We start from the raw sequence: 17,190 nt of genomic DNA, 5'->3' as shown, positions 1-17,190 counted from the left end.
GGAGAGAGAAGCGCTGCCATCAAACCTCTAGGGTACCGCTTATCTCCTCAGATAGTAAAGGATTGGACATGAGGAAATCCAACAGGCCCGATCCTTCTTTCCTCTGACTATCACACCGCAGAGCGTTGTGTGACTGCCCCCCTGAGGATAGGCAAGGTAGAGCCTACATTCTCTTAGGAGATAAGCGGCGCCCGAGGAAGCTTCATCCTGTAATAAGGTACGGCAGGGTTCACATCTGCATCCATTTGTCCCTCCCGCCCGGACGACACCCGGGATCCGCCATTTATTACTGACGTTAGCAGACAAATCAGGGTTTTTGGGGATTTCTGTCGGATGAAGATGTGACTGGAAACGATCTGACCAGTCCTGTCACCATCCCCATGTACAGAATGACAGGAGACGCAACTGAGGAACAAGAATTTACTAGAAAATAACACGACAAACACTTCTGTACAAAAAAACTCCGGATCATCTTCTCATTTGTCCTCAGAACACGATGAGTCTTATCCAGAATCCAATAATCCATAAAATCTGATCATCTGGGATTAATAATAATAATAATGGGGCATCTCACGACTGAGCAGAAAGGACCAACAAGGGAACTCCTCAGCGCCCATGATGATATTTTGGGGTTTCTTCCACTTATGGAGACGTCAGCTGTTGTGTGGAGTGCAGGTGTTGAGGTTCCACCCCTGTATAGATGAAGTGGTTCCTTCCAGCTCCATTTAGATAACCAGTCCTGGACTCTCCCACCTGAAGCCATGGGGGGGGGGGAGGAGGGAGTCCCTCATTATCAGTCAGTGGCATCTTGGCTCCTACAACCCATTTTGTTTCATTACCACCATTGCCCATCTCTCAGGGGTGTCACCGCCTTGCAGGTTTGGGCATCAGGAAGACTTTGACGGGTTTGCTGAAGGGCAGTGTCCCCTCGATGCTGCTCTCTGGGAGGGGCGAGGAGTCTGTAGTCTCCCCCCAGGCCGTCTTAGAGGAGGTGAACACTTTGCTTCGGCTGGAGCTGTAGGCGAGGAGGAGGCTGACTTCAATCTGACAGGGCTCTGTGGACATAAACACGGGTCAATAGCGCCCCCTAAACCCACCAGGAGTGCTTTTCCTCCTCCATACTCTACCCTGCAGCTTTATTCTCAGACCTTTTTTTTAACCCCCATTCTTGACCACAGTTTTTAGGAATCTTTCAGCACCCATTATATCCTGGCTACTTACCTGTCCAGGCTGTATGGGACAGATACACCTGTGTGATGAGGCGATGCCGCCCTGGTCCGGGATTACGGAAGTCTGCGGGTTTAGGATGGATAATCTGAACCTGCCCGTCGGGGTACACAACCTGGGAGGGGAAAGGTATAATGATGCCCAATACATTACAAACCAAATACTCACACGTGACAGATGTAGCAGAGCTGAACTATGCACCATGACATAGTGTATAGGCCCGCACCAGCACAGCGAGAGAGGACAGGAGGGGTGTGAATATTCGGGCCTGGCCCCGCCACTCTGACAACCTCAGCTCTGCTACACAAGTATCTTGTAAACTGCAATTTCCATGTTCTCTTTATGTCCGGACCTACCTGGACCTTCACAACGCTCTGTGGTTCCTGGACATGTTCTAGTGTCGCGTCAACATCCAAGGCTACAACCAAACCAGAGGTGAAGCGGATCGGGTTATCAGACTCTGCCGCCGGCTCTATGATGTGCGCCGAGGCTCTGTGAATCTGCAAGGAAACATATGTACACAGCAAATGAGCGCAGCTCTGGAGGTCAGGATCAGTACAGGATAAGTGATGTATGCACACAGTGACTGCACTTGCAGAATAGTGAGCGCAGCTCTGGAGTATAATACAGGATAAGTAATGTAATGTATGTACACAGTGACTGCACTTGCAGAATAGTGAGCGCAGCTCTGAAGTATAATACAGGATAAGTAATGTAATGTATGTACACAGTGACTGTACCAGCAGAATAGTGAGTGCAGCTCTGGAGTATAATACAGGATAAGTAATGTAATGTATGTACACAGTGACTGTACCAGCAGAATAGTGAGCGCAGCTCTAGAGTATAATACAGGATAAGTAATGTAATGTATGTACACAGTGACTGTACCAGCAGAATAGTGAGCGCAGCTCTGGAGTATAATACAGGATAAGTAATGTAATGTATGTACACAGTGACTGTACCAGCAGAATAGTGAGCGCAGCTCTGGAGTATAATACAGGATAAGTAATGTAATGTATGTACACAGTGACTGTACCAGCAGAATAGTGAGCGCAGCTCTGGGGTATAATACAGGATAAGTAATGTAATGTATGTACACAGTGACTGCACCAGCAGAATAGTGAGCACAGCTCTGGAGTATAATACAGGATAAGTAATGTAATGTATGTACACAGTGACTGTACCAGCAGAATAGTGAGCGCAGCTCTGGAGTATAATACAGGATAAGTAATGTAATGTATGTACACAGTGACTGTACCAGCAGAATAGTGAGCGCAGCTCTGGAGTATAATACAGGATAAGTAATGTAATGTATGTACACAGTGACTGTACCAGCAGAATAGTGAGCGCAGCTCTGGAGTATAATACAGGATAAGTAATGTAATGTATGTACACAATGACTGTACCAGCAGAATAGTGAGCGCAGCTCTGGAGTATAATACAGGATAAGTAATGTAATGTATGTACACAGTGACTGCACCAGCAGAATAGTGAGCGCAGCTCTGGAGTATAATACAGGATAAGTAATGTAATGTATGTACACAGTGACGACACCAGCAGAATAGTGAGCGCAGCTCTGGAGTATAATACAGGATAAGTAATGTAATGTATGTACACAATGACTGTACCAGCAGAATAGTGAGCGCAGCTCTGGAGTATAATACAGGATAAGTAATGTAATGTATGTACACAATGACTACACCAGCAGTATAGTGAGCGCAGCTCTGGAGTATAATACAGGATAAGTAATGTAATGTATGTACACAGTGACTGTACCAGCAGAATAGTGAGCGCAGCTCTGGATTATAATATAACTTTGGATCAGCACCTATACCAGATCCTGTACCATGTGTTGTGGACAGTATATTATTATCTGTCTATAGACTTCTCTATAGACTTCATCATGGTCACCTGCTCAGGAAGAGTCAGCCGCAGGAAGCTGCTTTGCCTCAGTGACGTCTGCAGGATCTTCACCATCTCTAAGGGTTTGGAGTTCACCAGTCGAGGCATAAGGTCCAGTAACTTGTCCACAAAACTGTCCTGCATGTGGGGGAGCTCTGAGATGAAGCACCTGTGAGGATGAGGATGGAGAGGAGACTAACGCTGATATCCTGGTACTGGAGTGTATTAGGGTCAGGTAGGTGGAATTACATGTATGTAGGGAAATCCACCAAGTGTAACAAACCCTCAGCTGACTGTAAGGAGTAGATAAATGTGCACTCACCTCTGGAATAAATCAACCTCCTGCAAAAACTGCTTGCACATGCTGAAGAGCGGCTCCTCCCTGCACACAATATATATATCATTTAGGTATGACGGGCAGGTGTTGGAACATAATAGATGTCGCCCCCTGCTGGTCAGTCTGCAGTTACTACCAATCAGCCTATCCTGTCGGGGTCTTGTGGGTCACTCACCCTTTGGTGGTGCGCGCTGTTATCAGGAGCTGGAGGGCATTTGCCTGTAACCTCATGTGATGTATGATGGCCACTTGTCGGTTCTCCAGCCCGCTGTACATGAACTCCATCTTGTACGTTTCTTCCAAGATCTGGAGCGAAGAAGAGACAAAAACCTCAACGAGGAGCGGAAACGTCACAACCTGACAATCTGCAGGTCTGACAGTCCGGTTATAGGGATACCCTGCCTATCAACCACAGGCTTTACAGTAAGGTGGTCAAGCAGAGAGTCCACAGAAACCAGTTTGTCTCAGACCTGACAGTATCGTCGTACTCTGGAGTATTCACCTGTTTGACGGCCGTGGCAGCCAGAGAGTTCTGCTTCACGTAAAGGGGCGCTGCCAGACTCCATAACTTCTCATTCAACGCCTGGAAGTCACAGGAAGAAGCAGTTATACCTTCCGCAAAGTGTAAGAAATTCCTTTAGTCTATTAAAGATGTCCAGAATTGGAGAAACATGACTAGCGCCACACCAGTCTACAGGTTGTATGTGGTACTGCAGTTCTGACCCATTCATTAAAGGGGCTCTATCAGCAAAATCATGCTAATAGAGCCCCACATATGGGTGAATAGCCTTTAAAAAGGCTATTCAGGCCCCGTAAATCTTATATTAACCCCCGATCCCATTCTTAAATAAAAGGATAAAAACATATATGCAAAACTTACCTGAACATGCACCCTGGGCGGGGATAAACGATGCGACGTCAGCTTCGGGCACGCCTGCCTCTTCCGTCTTCTTGGAGTAACGCCCTCTTCTCCGTGTCTTCTTCTCGTGAAATTCCGCGCCTGCGTAGTAGCGCTTCCCTCCGAATCGCTACTGCACAGGCTCACTTGCCATTTCACTTAATGGCAGTTCGCGATTGTACTGCGCATGCGCAGTACTGTCGCGTACGTCTACGGGGACTGAGCCTGCGCAGTAGCGATTCGGAGGGAAGCGCTACTACGCAGGCGCGGGATTTCACGAGAAGAAGAAGACACGGAGAAGAGGGCGTTACTCCAAGAAGACAGAAGAGGCAGGCGTGCCCGAAGATGACGTCGCACCGTGCACCCCCGCCCAGGGTGCACGTTCAGGTAAGTTTTGCATATATGTTTTTATCCTTTTATTTAAAACCGGGACCGGGGGTTAATATAAGATTTGCAGGGCCTTTTTAAAGGCTATTCACGCATATGTGGGGCTCTATTAGCATGATTTTGCTGATAGAGCCCCTTTAAAATGGAGCTGGGATGCAGTACCACACACATCCTGTAGACAGGTGAGGCGCTGTGTATGCAAGAAAGAAGCCATGTATTTAATTCCCCTTTAATAACGGAATATCCGCTGCTATTCAAGTTAAGATGTAGATACTGAGGTCAGTGGTGCAGCCTCAGGCTTTGGGCCTGGTAACTTGAAGTGACTATCACAGCATGAGAGCGAGAGACATGGATATGAGATAGACAGACAGACAGATAGACAGACAGATAGATAGATAGATAGGTAGATAGATAGATAATTTCGGAGGTCTGTCCCGTCACTGATGACATCACGACGCACCTTGATAAGCAGCAGGTGACAGCGCAGGTAGGTTGCAGAGAAATCCGCCATACCGGCCAGCTCGGACTGCAGTTCTCCGATTCTCTGCAGGTCTCTGGAGGAGAAGACAATCTATAAACCTTACAAGAAGGGGCCTGCTCTCCTCCATACACATCCTTGAGACTTCTCCAACCTCTATGACTAGGAGTCATTTACCTGATGGTGAACTCGAGAAGTTCCTGCGTCCCCTGGATATCCAGACTTTGCAGGTTGTGGACTCTCTCCAGGCTGTTCTGCAGAAACTGCTGCGAAGGGTCCTCAGAAGGAGACTGACGCTCCAGATCTGGGATCCAGGACCACCTCACACCGGGCAGCTAGGAGGACATGAAGATGGAATCAAGTCATCTGAGGTTTGGGATGAGAGGCGTATTTTTTGGGACCAATAGTCCCATCATGCAATGCAAGCAGGTCGGCAATACTGCACTTCACACTGGCTCGACCTTCAGCTGTCATTAAAGGGGAAGTCAGGGGCTAGGATATTGGTTTTGGTGAACTCTGTCGTTACCAAGCACACTGCCGTACTCTGTATAGTGGCTGTGCTTGGTATTGCAGCTCAGTCCCATTGATTTGAGTGGGACTGAGCTGCAGCATGGCCAGTGACCAATAGATGTGATGACTTACAGTCAGAGCTGGCACCAGATGCGACAGGCTGTCCCGCAGGTAGGCATAGTGACGGAACGTGTGGTCGGAGAACAGGGCCGGCATGGTGGGGCAGGTCTTTGCTGCGTTGAAAATCAAAACCAAGACGGCAATATCTGATACAGACTGTTAAGGATCTGGACATTACATAGACACAGCAGGAATAAGTGATGATCTGCAGCTTAAAGGAACACTCCAGACAAATGGATACAACGTGTTCTGCCAGGGCCTGAGGGAGCCGAGGGTAACCGGTCTCATGCCCTGCACTATGCATAACACAGCATCAAATCTGCCTCCTTACTACTAGTATGTGATTTATTGGGGCGCCCTGACCCTGCACAGATCAACCATTGCAGCAGCTACTAGTGGACGGGTGGCACAGGCAAGTAATAGGATCAGCTCAGCAGCCCCCTCCCTCTCTATAGTGGCGGTTCTGGTGAATTGCAGCTCCTATTATTTGTATAGGATTGGTGCTGCACACGCTCCCCGTCCACTAGAAGGCTCCAGCACCTAGAGGCTGCTACAATAGCTGATCTGTGCGGGGTTCAGGTGTTGGACCCAGACAGATCACCAGTGCGAATATACGATTTGGGTCCAGAAATAAATACATTAGATGGAATGGATACAGGCCGGATCATCCATGTCAGGTTCTGGTGTATCGAAGAACGGGTGTGTGCTGAGCAGCTCGGGCACCAGGGACAGGACCAGGGTGGGGTGCCGGCTGCCCAGAAACTTCAGACATCTGCAGAATGAGGAGAAAAGTAACAAAGTCATTCAGAAAGCTGAAAACTATTCTAGAGTCCAGAACCTTTCTAAGATACTCAGGGCTTCAGCATGTTCAGGCCTCTGCTTGCAGTCACTGACTAAGATCACTCTTAGTTACATCCAGATCCTGAAAACCTGTAGAGCTGACACTTCTCACAGCTGACAGTTTGTTACAATCGCATCCAGACTAGACAACGTGAATCAGAAGCATAAGACGTGTGATAGTTACTTCCAGATGGAGTCGCGGTCGGTGGGGTACTTGGAGAGGTTCTTCAGCAGCTCCACCAGGGCGAGGTGGATGCACTCCTTCGTGGAGACATTGGTACAGCACAGCAGCTCATGTAAAGCTTCACGAATGTCCCGGGAGGAGTCCTGGAGGAGACACCAGGAGAGATAAGGGGGTGAGAAGGAGCCTGGGGGTGAGCCAAGTGCCCAGCAGGAAGCTAGTAGACACTGATGATCTAGCCTTAGGATAGATCATGCAGATTGGTGAGGGGTCTGACACTGAGGACCCCCACACATCAGCTGCTTAAAGCACCACGTCCAGGCCAGTGATGTCACGTTCATCAGTCACATGGCCTGTGGATTGTGGCTCAGTCCTAAGCTGTTCACTGTAATTTAGGCCTCCCTCGGCTTCCCGGGCCTGGTAGTGACTGCTACCTCTACACCCCCAATAGTATAGTATAGGAAGTATATAGGTTATTGTGACCAATCCCTTTAAGATGCATAAGACGTCAACCTCTATCCCCATGGTCAGGGCCTAGCGATTGCGGGATGCAGCTGTAGCAGTACGGGGCTACATGACATATACCACTATCCTAAACGGTACAAGACAGGTGGGGGCCCCAACACAGATTGTTGTATTGGGACCCAGGAGCTTCATGTTACCCCTCTGCCTAGGAAGACCCCTTTATTTATGGTATCCTCTGTACAATAGGTGACCATATTTAGAGGGGTCATCCTACCATTATGATATTGTACAGGTCACCTCGAGCACGGCCAGGATGGTGTCCAGCTGGTCCTCCCGCAGGGTGATGTTGTCGGAGATCTTGCGCATGGTGTGAATAGACTGCAACCGCACTTCTTCTATCTCATCATTGAACATGTCCACCAGGAAATCCAAGCACTTCTCTGCAAAGGGGCGAGAGGAGCGAGCCAGGAGGCACAAGGACTCCACCGCCGCGATCCTCACCTCTGGAGGAAACCAGAACATATCAGATGTGACTGAGACAAGCAGATGTCCGCCGACCCCCCCGCAGACACCCAGCTTTCCTAGAGCACTGACTGGTAAATCTGGCTCATTGACATGTAATGGATATTTTTGCTAATAATCTGGTGAATTCAGCTACTCATGAGTGTAGTAAAGCAGCAGACGCTGTAATGAAGTCCATACTGGAGGGGATCCAGCTTTTCCAGATAGTGATATGATAAAATGATAAAACATTAACTATTCATCAACCTCTTACCATACATCTCATCCTCCAGTCCATGTACAAACGCTCCACAAGCCCCGGACTCGATCAGGTTCACAGCTTCAGTGTCCAGCTCCTCCCGGGGGGCGTCATCGCCCCATTTTCGGCCGCTGGAGAACTCCCCGGAGCTGTACAGCTCTTTGGCACGTTCATGAGCTGTTCGCTTCCTCTATGACAGGAGAAGAGCAGAAAATTAAACCTGAGGAAGTTACGGAGCAGACTCAGAGAACAAGGACCGAGCACAAGTCAGGGGGGGTGAAGCTTTTAGAATTTTATTTATTTACTTGGTATTTTCTTAGATTTAATAACTGATCAATACGAATAATGGTTTTTAATAGTGAGTTTAAAATGACTGTTCCAAGTAGGTGCAAAGACAAAAAGTTCCCAAGCAGAGGAAAAGATTATATTTCCTCCATGCAGATCATGGGAGTTGAACCAAAGTCCCAATTGTCAAATACTGTACCCCTTTACCCCACTGTAGCCATTTTTGGATTCTAACTACCTGCAATAGCCACTAGAGGGAGCCAGTGCAGCCGGCAGTCTACAGATACAAGGAGCGCCCTCTAGTGATAATTACAGGTAGTTACAATGTACCCGTATTCTTGATAGCCTGAATGTTATCACGTTAGTCTAGGCTGCACTTACCCTCAGGTCCGACATGAGCTTCTTATCCAAAGTCTGCTCCAAAAAGTGCGGGCTAACCTGCTGCATGGATCCCTGAAATACACCATAAACAAGCCCTCAGCTACAATCCAATCACATTCTAGCCTAGGTCTTAAAGGGGCGGTATAGGACGGTATGAGGGGGTGATCTGTGCGATGTGACACCCACCCTGACTTACCAGCAGTTTGCAGGCCTGAACCCTAACCATCCAAGAGCCATCGCTGGCCATGTGACAGACCTTCCCGAAGGCTTCGTCCACCAGGCGGATCTCTTCATTGGAGGACGGGATAGGAACGATGCTGACAATGAGAAGTAGAATAAGAGGCCGTGCTCAAGTATGTGCAGGGTGCCCCCTACTGGAGCGACAATGCTCTGCAGCTATTCCATAGGATTTACTTACCTTTCTGGATACAGCTGACTCAGCACCCAGACCAGCTCCACGGCCGCGCTGCGCACTTGCTCGTAATCGTCCGTCAGCAGCTTACAGGCCTGTGTATGAGAGGAAGGAGGAAATGGGACAAAGCCGGCGATGGAAGAAGATCCAGTCTAGGGGGGCTTGGGCAGGACTGATGGGCAATTGCTCAAACTGAAATTCACTAGTACAGGAGTTTACGTAGATTTTACTTTGATATTATTTACTATATATTGATACTTTGGCGTATTGTATATAGTCTGTGGCACAATACCTGACTGTACAAGACTTGCTGCAGCTTCAGGCCTCTCTCGTGCAGCTGCAACTACAAAAAAAACAACATACAAGTGTGAACGCATTGCAAGTTTCTGATTACTAGATTTTCTTAAAGGGGTTTTCAAGGCTTAATAATGGATGACCTATACTTAGGATAGAGAGTCAACTGAAGATCAAGGGTCCGACATCTGGTACCCCCACCAATCAGCTGTTAGATTAGTAGTAGTAGTTAGTTAGTAGTGGTTAGTTAGTAGTAGTTAGAAGAGGCCGCAATACCATATTGTATAATGTCCGTGCTCGGTATCGCAAGTCAGCTCATTCACTTGAATGGGACTGAGCTGTGATCAGGCCATGTGACTGCCGAAAGTGACGTCACATGACCTGTAAGGTGGAGGCAGCACGCAGGGAGCCCCACTATCACTTTAAACAGGGTCTTAGGTGCCAAATCCCCATTAATCTCTAATCGATGACCAATCTTAAAGATAAGTTATCAATTAACCCCTTTAATGAAGGCGTTTCTCAGGAAGTCATTCCAGATTACACTGATCTGAAAAATAAAAATCTGCCTCCTACTCCAGTGCATAAGAAAACTCACCATCTGGTGTCAGGGAAACTGAAGATGTAGGGTGACAACTGAAGCTGCAAGTAATTACAGCCATACTGGTTGTCACCCAGCTTTCCCAGGAAAAGAAACAACCCAAAAGAAGACTAATAGAAGACCATGATAATATGTGAGTGAATGGCTGGCTATTACTTACCATGGCCTTTATAGCAGCCGTCCTGACACGGGGGTCCTGATCGTTGAAATACTCTCCGATAATCTTCTGTACGTCTTTGGCCACGGCTCCTTCTGCGTCTTTTGAAGGGGTTTTATCTACAGCTCCAAGACAGCCGAGAAGCTGCAGACATTTGTTCCTGACACCGTGAGACGTGTCTGAGAGATACTGAGAGAAAAACAGAGGAGATGGTTATCCAGGTATAGATGTAACGTAAAGGGTTAATGACCTGTTCTTAGGATAGACCATAAACTGAAGATCTGCAGAGGTGTGACCCCTGGGACCTCCGCTGATCATCTGCTTGAAGAGACTGTAGCATTCAGGTGAGCACTGCAGCCTCTTCTGTACTTACCAAGCATAGCGCCATATATTATATAGTGGCTGTGTTTGGTTTTGTGGTTCAGCCCCAATTGGCTGAATAGGACTGAGCTGTAAACAGGCCCGTGAAGCACAAACCCCCACCAACACCACTTCAAAAGTCAGATCCACAAAGGTCACACACGTCAGACCCCTGCTGATCTTCAAGGATCAGCAACTGATAAAGCCCAGAAAGCCCCTTTTAAAAAAGACAAGGGTCAACACTGAGTCTCCTTACCTTGTAGGCCACATCCACCAGTCTGGTCCGGATGGGTGCAGCGTCCACCAGTTTGATCCCAATCTCTAACAAGGTGTCCAGCAGTTGTGCCAGAACCTGATGAGACTCTAAGGAGAAGCAGAGGGGTTAAAGCCAAGGAAATTGTCATAATTAGAGATGAGCGAGTACTGTTGGGATCAGCCGATCCGAACAGCACGCTCGCATAGAAATGAATGGACGTAGCCGGCACGCGGGGGGGGTTAAGCGGCCGGCCGCCGTCAAAGTGGAAGTACCAGGTGCATCCATTCATTTCTATGGAGCGTGCTGTTCAGATCGGCTGATCCAAACAGTACTCGCTCATCTCTAGTCATAATCTTTACAGTCAGCCCGGATACAGATGTAAGCCCATCCTTGTGATTTCAGGTTTAACTTCAGCTCTTATGTCCACGATTTGTTTCATACTATATCTTCGAGGGCAAAAGGGGTTAAAGTTGCCTTACTCTGATACAGAGCTCCAAAAACCCTGCTTCCTTCACGGGACAGGAGGTAGAGCAACTTGGGGATCAATTGCTGGTTCTGATCACATGACCCAGGGTGGGAGACACCTGGGAATCCCCGGACCATGGACTGTTAACACATCCCCCAAATAACTCCTTTAAAGGGATCCCATCATTAAAACTCAATTTTTTATCCCCAACACATAGGAATAACCTTAAGAAAGGCTATTCTTCTCCTACCTTTAGCCGTCTTCTCCGCGATGCCGTTTGGTATAAATCCTGGTTTTTGTCGGTGTGCAAATGAGTTCTCTCGTAGCACTGAGGGCGGGCCCTAGCGCTCAAACAGCACCAGGGGCGTCCACAATGCTGTGAGAGAAATCTCCAGTGCTGCCTCCATCTTCTTCAGGACCGGCCTCTTTACGCGTCTTCTTCCAGTGCTGGCTTCAAACTTCTAGGCCTCGGGCAGCCGACTGCACATGCCTGCCGGCCACAAGAAAATGGCCACTTACAATACTGTGTAATCGGCCATTTTCTTGTGGCTGGCGAGAAAGCGCAGTTGGCTTTGCCCTAGGTCTGAGGCCTAGAAGTTTGAAGCCGAAAGAAGTCGCCTGAAGAAGATGGAGGCGGCGCTGGAGATTTCTCTCACAGCATTAGGGACACCCCCAGTGCTGTTTGAGTGCTAGGGCCCACCCCCAGTGCTGCGAGAGAACTCATTTGCATATCGACAAAAAACAGGATTTATACTGAACTGCCGCGCGGAGAAGACATCTAAAGGTAGGAGAAGAATAGACTTTCTTAAGGCTTTTCCTACGTGTTAGGGACAAAAAAAAAAATTGAGTTTTAATGATAGGATCCCTTTAACTCAGTTAATAGTTAGATCCCACTACTGGAGGCTTCAGGTGGCTTATGTAAAGTAACTAAGGGGCATCTGTCACCAGGTGGGGTATCCCAAAGAATTACACTGTATACAGATCTATAGGATGTCTGATCAGTGGAGGTCCTAGTATTGGGGTCTTGTTCCCCGCTGCCCTGAAAGCAAAAGAGAAAGCGCCCATTTCTTCTGCACATACATTTGCCATAGACTCATATGACCCACCCCTTACAGAGACTGGAGGGGGGCACTTACTTTCATTCTGCAGTGTACTGATCACGTCATCCACTATGGAGTCCGGACAGAACCCCGACGTCTTACACAACAGGCCCAGCAGAGACGCGATCTTCAGCCTCACTGATGTCTCATTCTCCTGAAACCCAAAATGACAGTATAAGCACCATTACAGCTCCCCAAGGGGTTAAAACCCAGCTTTCCTCTAGGTCAGATCGGCCCAGTAAATATTCTCAGCGCTCAAAGTGATGTCTTAATAGGATTTCCCCTTCAGGAGCCTAGAAAAGCTGGATGACAGGCAACGCACATTGGTATAAGTGCTGTACCTTGTAGTAATGCTCTAGCAGGATGCGGACCACGCCTTCCACGCTCTCGGCCTCCACCGGCTTGCGCGCAAATTGCAGCAGGTATTGCAGGGCGTCCGCCGGTGACGTGGCCTTGCACAGGTCAATGTGGAGCGCGGCCGACTTACTCGGTTTGGTCAGGCGGAGTTTCTTTGCAGAGAGATCTTCAATCGGCTGCTGCTGCAGAGGGAGAAACAGAAAATCCACATCAACCGCGACAATATCAGCTCATACACAAAGCAGAGATCTAGAAAACATGTCAGTGAACAGACACTGAATCCCCCTGACACAGCAGCATGACTCGTTACAGTGTATCAGCGTGGTCACAAGCCCTACAGCTGTGTAAGCTGGACTAGGACAACATGGATCCCAATATATTGATCCCATATAATATATGACAGGGCTGCTTATAGAGACATCAAACGGGAAACCCTTTAAGAAAAGCTAAGAAAGGGGGTGGAGGCAACTGTGACTACTAAGGAGATGGTAATGTCTTGACTATTGGGGCTGTGACTAAGTGGGGGTGTCTGTTGCGACTACTGAGAAGGCAGCCATGCCGAAAATAGCGGGAAGATTGTTTTGAGTACTGGGAAAGTAATACTGCCTAGACTAAGGGTGCATGCACACTACGTAACGCCGGGCGTGTATGAGAGCCGTACACGCCGGCGTTACAGCAGGGCTGCCGAACACTTCCCATTCACTTCAATGGGAGCGCTCGTAAACGCCGCTGTTACGAGCGCTCCCATTGAAGTGAATGGGAAGTGTTCGGCAGTCTGCTGTAATGCCGGCGTGTACGGCTCTCATACACGCCCGGCGTTACGTAGTGTGCATGCACCCTAATGGAGGAAATCCTGGGAAAGCTGAACTGCCCAGACTAATGGGGGGCCTGCTGGAAAAGTAGTACTGCTATGACTAATGGGGGTCCTGCTGGAAGAGTAGTACTGCTATGACTAATGGGGGTCCTGCTGGAAGAGTAATACTGCTATGACTAAAGGGGGGCCTGCTGGAAGAGTAGTACTGCTATGACTAATAGGGGGGCCTGCTGGAAAAGTAGTACTGCTATGACTAATGGGGGTCCTGCTGGAAGAGTAGTACTGCTATGACTAATAGGGGGGCCTGCTGGAAGAGTACTACTGCTATGACTAATGGGGGTCCTGCTGGAAGAGTAATACTGCTATGACTAATGGGGGACCTGCTGGAAAAGAAGTATTGCTATGACTAAAGGGGGGCCTGCTGGAAGAGTAGTACTGCTATGACTAATGGGGGGCCTGCTGGAAGAGTAATACTGCTATGACTAATGGGGGGGCCTGCTGGAAGAGTAATACTGCTATGACTAATGGGGGACCTGCTGGAAGAGAAGTATTGCTATGACTAAAGGGGGCCTGCTGGAAGAGTAGTACTGCTATGACTAATGGGGGGCCTGCTGGAAGAGTAATACTGCTATGACTAATGGGGGACCTGCTGGAAGAGAAGTATTGCTATGACTAAAGGGGGCCTGCTGGAAGAGTAGTACTGCTATGACTAATGGGGGGCCTGCTGGAAGAGTAATACTGCTATGACTAATGGGGGACCTGCTGGAAGAGAAGTACTGCTATGACTAAAGGGGGGCCTGCTGGAAGAGTAATACTGCTATGACTAATGGGGGGGCCTGCTGGAAGAGTAGTACTGCTATGACTAATAGGGGGGCCTGCTGGAAGAGTAGTACTGCTATGACTAATGGGGGGCCTGCTGGAAGAGTAATACTGCTATGACTAATGGGGGGGCCTGCTGGAAGAGTAATACTGCTATGACTAATGGGGGGCCTGCTGGAAGAGTAATACTGCTATGACTAATGGGGGGCCTGCTGGAAGAGTAATACTGCTATGACTAATGGGGGGCCTGCTGGAAGAGTAATACTGCTATGACTAATGGGGGGCCTGCTGGAAGAGTAATACTGCTATGACTAATGGGGGGCCTGCTGGAAGAGTAATACTGCTATGACTAATGGGGGGCCTGCTGGAAGAGTAATACTGCTATGACTAATGGGGGGCCTGCTGGAAGAGTAATACTGCTATGACTAATGGGGGGCCTGCTGGAAGAGTAATACTGCTATGACTAATGGGTGGCCTGCTGGAAGAGTAATACTGCTATGACTAATGGGGGGCCTGCTGGAAGAGTAATACTGCTATGACTAATGGGGGGGCCTGCTGGAAGAGTAATACTGCTATGACTAATGGGGGGCCTGCTGGAAGAGTAATACTGCTATGACTAATGGGGGGCCTGCTGGAAGAGTAATACTGCTATGACTAATGGGGGGCCTGCTGGAAGAGTAATACTGCTATGACTAATGGGTGGCCTGCTGGAAGAGTAATACTGCTATGACTAATGGGGGGCCTGCTGGAAGAGTAATACTGCTATGACTAATGGGGGGGCCTGCTGGAAGAGTAATACTGCTATGACTAATGGGGGGCCTGCTGGAAGAGTAATACTGTTATGACTAATGGGGGGCCTGCTGGAAGAGTAATACTGCTATGACTAATGGGGGGCCTGCTGGAAGAGTAGTACTGCTATGACTAATGGGGGGGCCTGCTGGAAGAGTAATACTGCTATGACTAATGGGGGGCCTGCTGGAAACATAGTACTGTTATGATTAATGGGGGGCCTGCTGGAAGAGTAATACTGCTATGACTAATGGGGGGGCCTGCTGGAAGAGTAATACTGCTATGACTAATGGGGGGCCTGCTGGAAGAGTAATACTGTTATGACTAATGGGGGGCCTGCTGGAAGAGTAGTACTGCTATGACTAATGGGGGGCCTGCTGGAAGAGTAGTACTGTTATGACTAATGGGGGGCCTGCTGGAAGAGTAATACTGCTATGTCTAATGGGGGGCCTGCTGGAAGAGTAGTACTGTTATGACTAATGGGGGGCCTGCTGGAAGAGTAGTACTGTTATGACTAATGGGGGGCCTGCTGGAAGAGTAGTACTGTTATGACTAATGGGGGGCCTGCTGAGAACATAATACTACTGTAAGTGAGTGGGCCCCTCCAGGTAGAGCAGCACAAGGTGACGGCTGCCATTAGGGGGGAGGGATCTCTAATCTTCTCCTGGAGAAGGGAGGAAAATCTAATGTGTCACTTCCGAGACCTAGGGCAGACTTGGAGGGAGAGAAGTTTCTATCTGGGAAAGCTGGGTGACTTTCACTTTTTGTATTTTGTAGTTCGTCATATTAGTAATTTGATACATAGTTTCATTTCTTTGACAGATATCTAATACAGCCATCTTTGCTGCCCCCACACAGGCGGTCACCCAGCTTTCCCAAACTCCGGAGTGGCAGAAATTGAATGGATTTATGCATATGTTAATGAATGAGGAACTACAAGTCCCAGCACAGCTGAATAGCGAGCTGCCACATCCAAGACTACAGGACCTGCACCTCTACTGATACTTCACCACTACAGAACATGACCGATAGGCCTCAGCCTAAGCCCCAGACTTTCCTGCCACAACAGCCCGGTACAGTGACGGTTCAGAACGAAATGCAAGAACCGGTGACATAAGAAACCTTCCGTACTGAAGACTCCGCTCACCTGAACCACTTTAGTGAACTCTTCATAAACGCGTTTCTTCAAGTGGGCCGCCATGGTTTGCGATGTTTGACTCACCGCGGCTCCTGTACTTCGTGAAAGCTCTGTTTGACTGTAATAAATAAAGCTAGTTGAAAAGGTGGGGAAAAAAGCCGACATCGATAATATCACGTGACTGAGAGAAACCATAGAGCTGAAGCGTGGAGAGAGAAGTACCCTCCGCTCTAGTTACGGTCCTCCAGCTTTGTTTGTATAGCAACCAGGATATTATCTGCTCTCTGTTTATCTATAATCTGCAATCTAATAACCTGATATTTATCACATAGCCGTGTAATATACAGGTCTACCAACCCAACCTGTCTGATATCTCCTATCTATTATCTATCTATCTATCTATCTATCTATCTATCTATCTATCTATCTATCTATCTACAGTGTTGGCCAAAAGTCTTGTCCCCCTGCAGTTCTGTCAGATAATCCTCGGTGTCCCCCAGATAATGATTACAAGCACAAACTCTTTGGTAATATCTTCATTTATTTTGCTTGCAATGAAAAAACACAAAAGAGAATGAAAAAAAAGTCACATCATTGATCATTTTATACAAAACTCCAGAACTGGTGCGGACAGAAGTATTGGCCCCCTCAGCCTAATACTTGGTCGCACAACCTTTAGACACAATAACTGCGCACAACCGCTTCCGCTAACCAGCAATGAGTTTCTTACAAGGCTCTGCTGGAATCTTAGACCATTCTTCTTTGGCTCCTGCTCCAGGTCCCCCCTGAGATGTGAAGGGGGCCTTCTCCAAACTGCCACCAAGAGATCTCTCCCCCTCCCCCACAGGTGTTCTATGGG

General features: G+C 48.3%; 1 protein-coding gene across 2 annotated transcripts; it reads right to left on the bottom strand.

Moving 5' to 3' along the window:
- Window positions 1-453: 453 nt before the first annotated feature.
- Window positions 454-16,423, bottom strand: INTS4 (integrator complex subunit 4). 2 transcript variants are annotated; one of them, XM_075266238.1, is made up of 23 exons: window positions 16,341-16,423; window positions 12,756-12,953; window positions 12,451-12,568; window positions 10,849-10,955; window positions 10,236-10,421; window positions 9,476-9,526; window positions 9,190-9,278; window positions 8,968-9,088; window positions 8,772-8,843; window positions 8,121-8,295; window positions 7,643-7,848; window positions 6,884-7,026; window positions 6,516-6,631; window positions 5,872-6,005; window positions 5,407-5,564; window positions 5,212-5,305; window positions 3,969-4,049; window positions 3,642-3,772; window positions 3,452-3,511; window positions 3,139-3,298; window positions 1,584-1,727; window positions 1,222-1,342; window positions 454-1,055 (listed from the first exon to the last, which is right to left on the bottom strand). In XM_075266238.1, the coding sequence occupies exons 1-23, from the start codon at window positions 16,392-16,394 to the stop codon at window positions 865-867; spliced, it is 2,910 nt and encodes a 969-aa protein (XP_075122339.1). In that variant the 5' UTR covers window positions 16,395-16,423; the 3' UTR covers window positions 454-864. The 2 variants fall into 2 exon arrangements, with proteins under 2 accessions (XP_075122339.1, XP_075122340.1); XM_075266239.1 differs by having other exon boundaries at window positions 12,756-12,950; window positions 16,341-16,412.
- Window positions 16,424-17,190: the final 767 nt, after the last annotated feature.

Source organism: Leptodactylus fuscus, chromosome 2 (assembly GCF_031893055.1).
Source record: "Leptodactylus fuscus isolate aLepFus1 chromosome 2, aLepFus1.hap2, whole genome shotgun sequence".
Lineage (NCBI taxonomy): Eukaryota > Metazoa > Chordata > Amphibia > Anura > Leptodactylidae > Leptodactylus > Leptodactylus fuscus.
The sequence above is the reverse complement of the archived record's forward strand: the minus strand, read 5'-3'. Positions and strand labels throughout refer to the sequence as shown.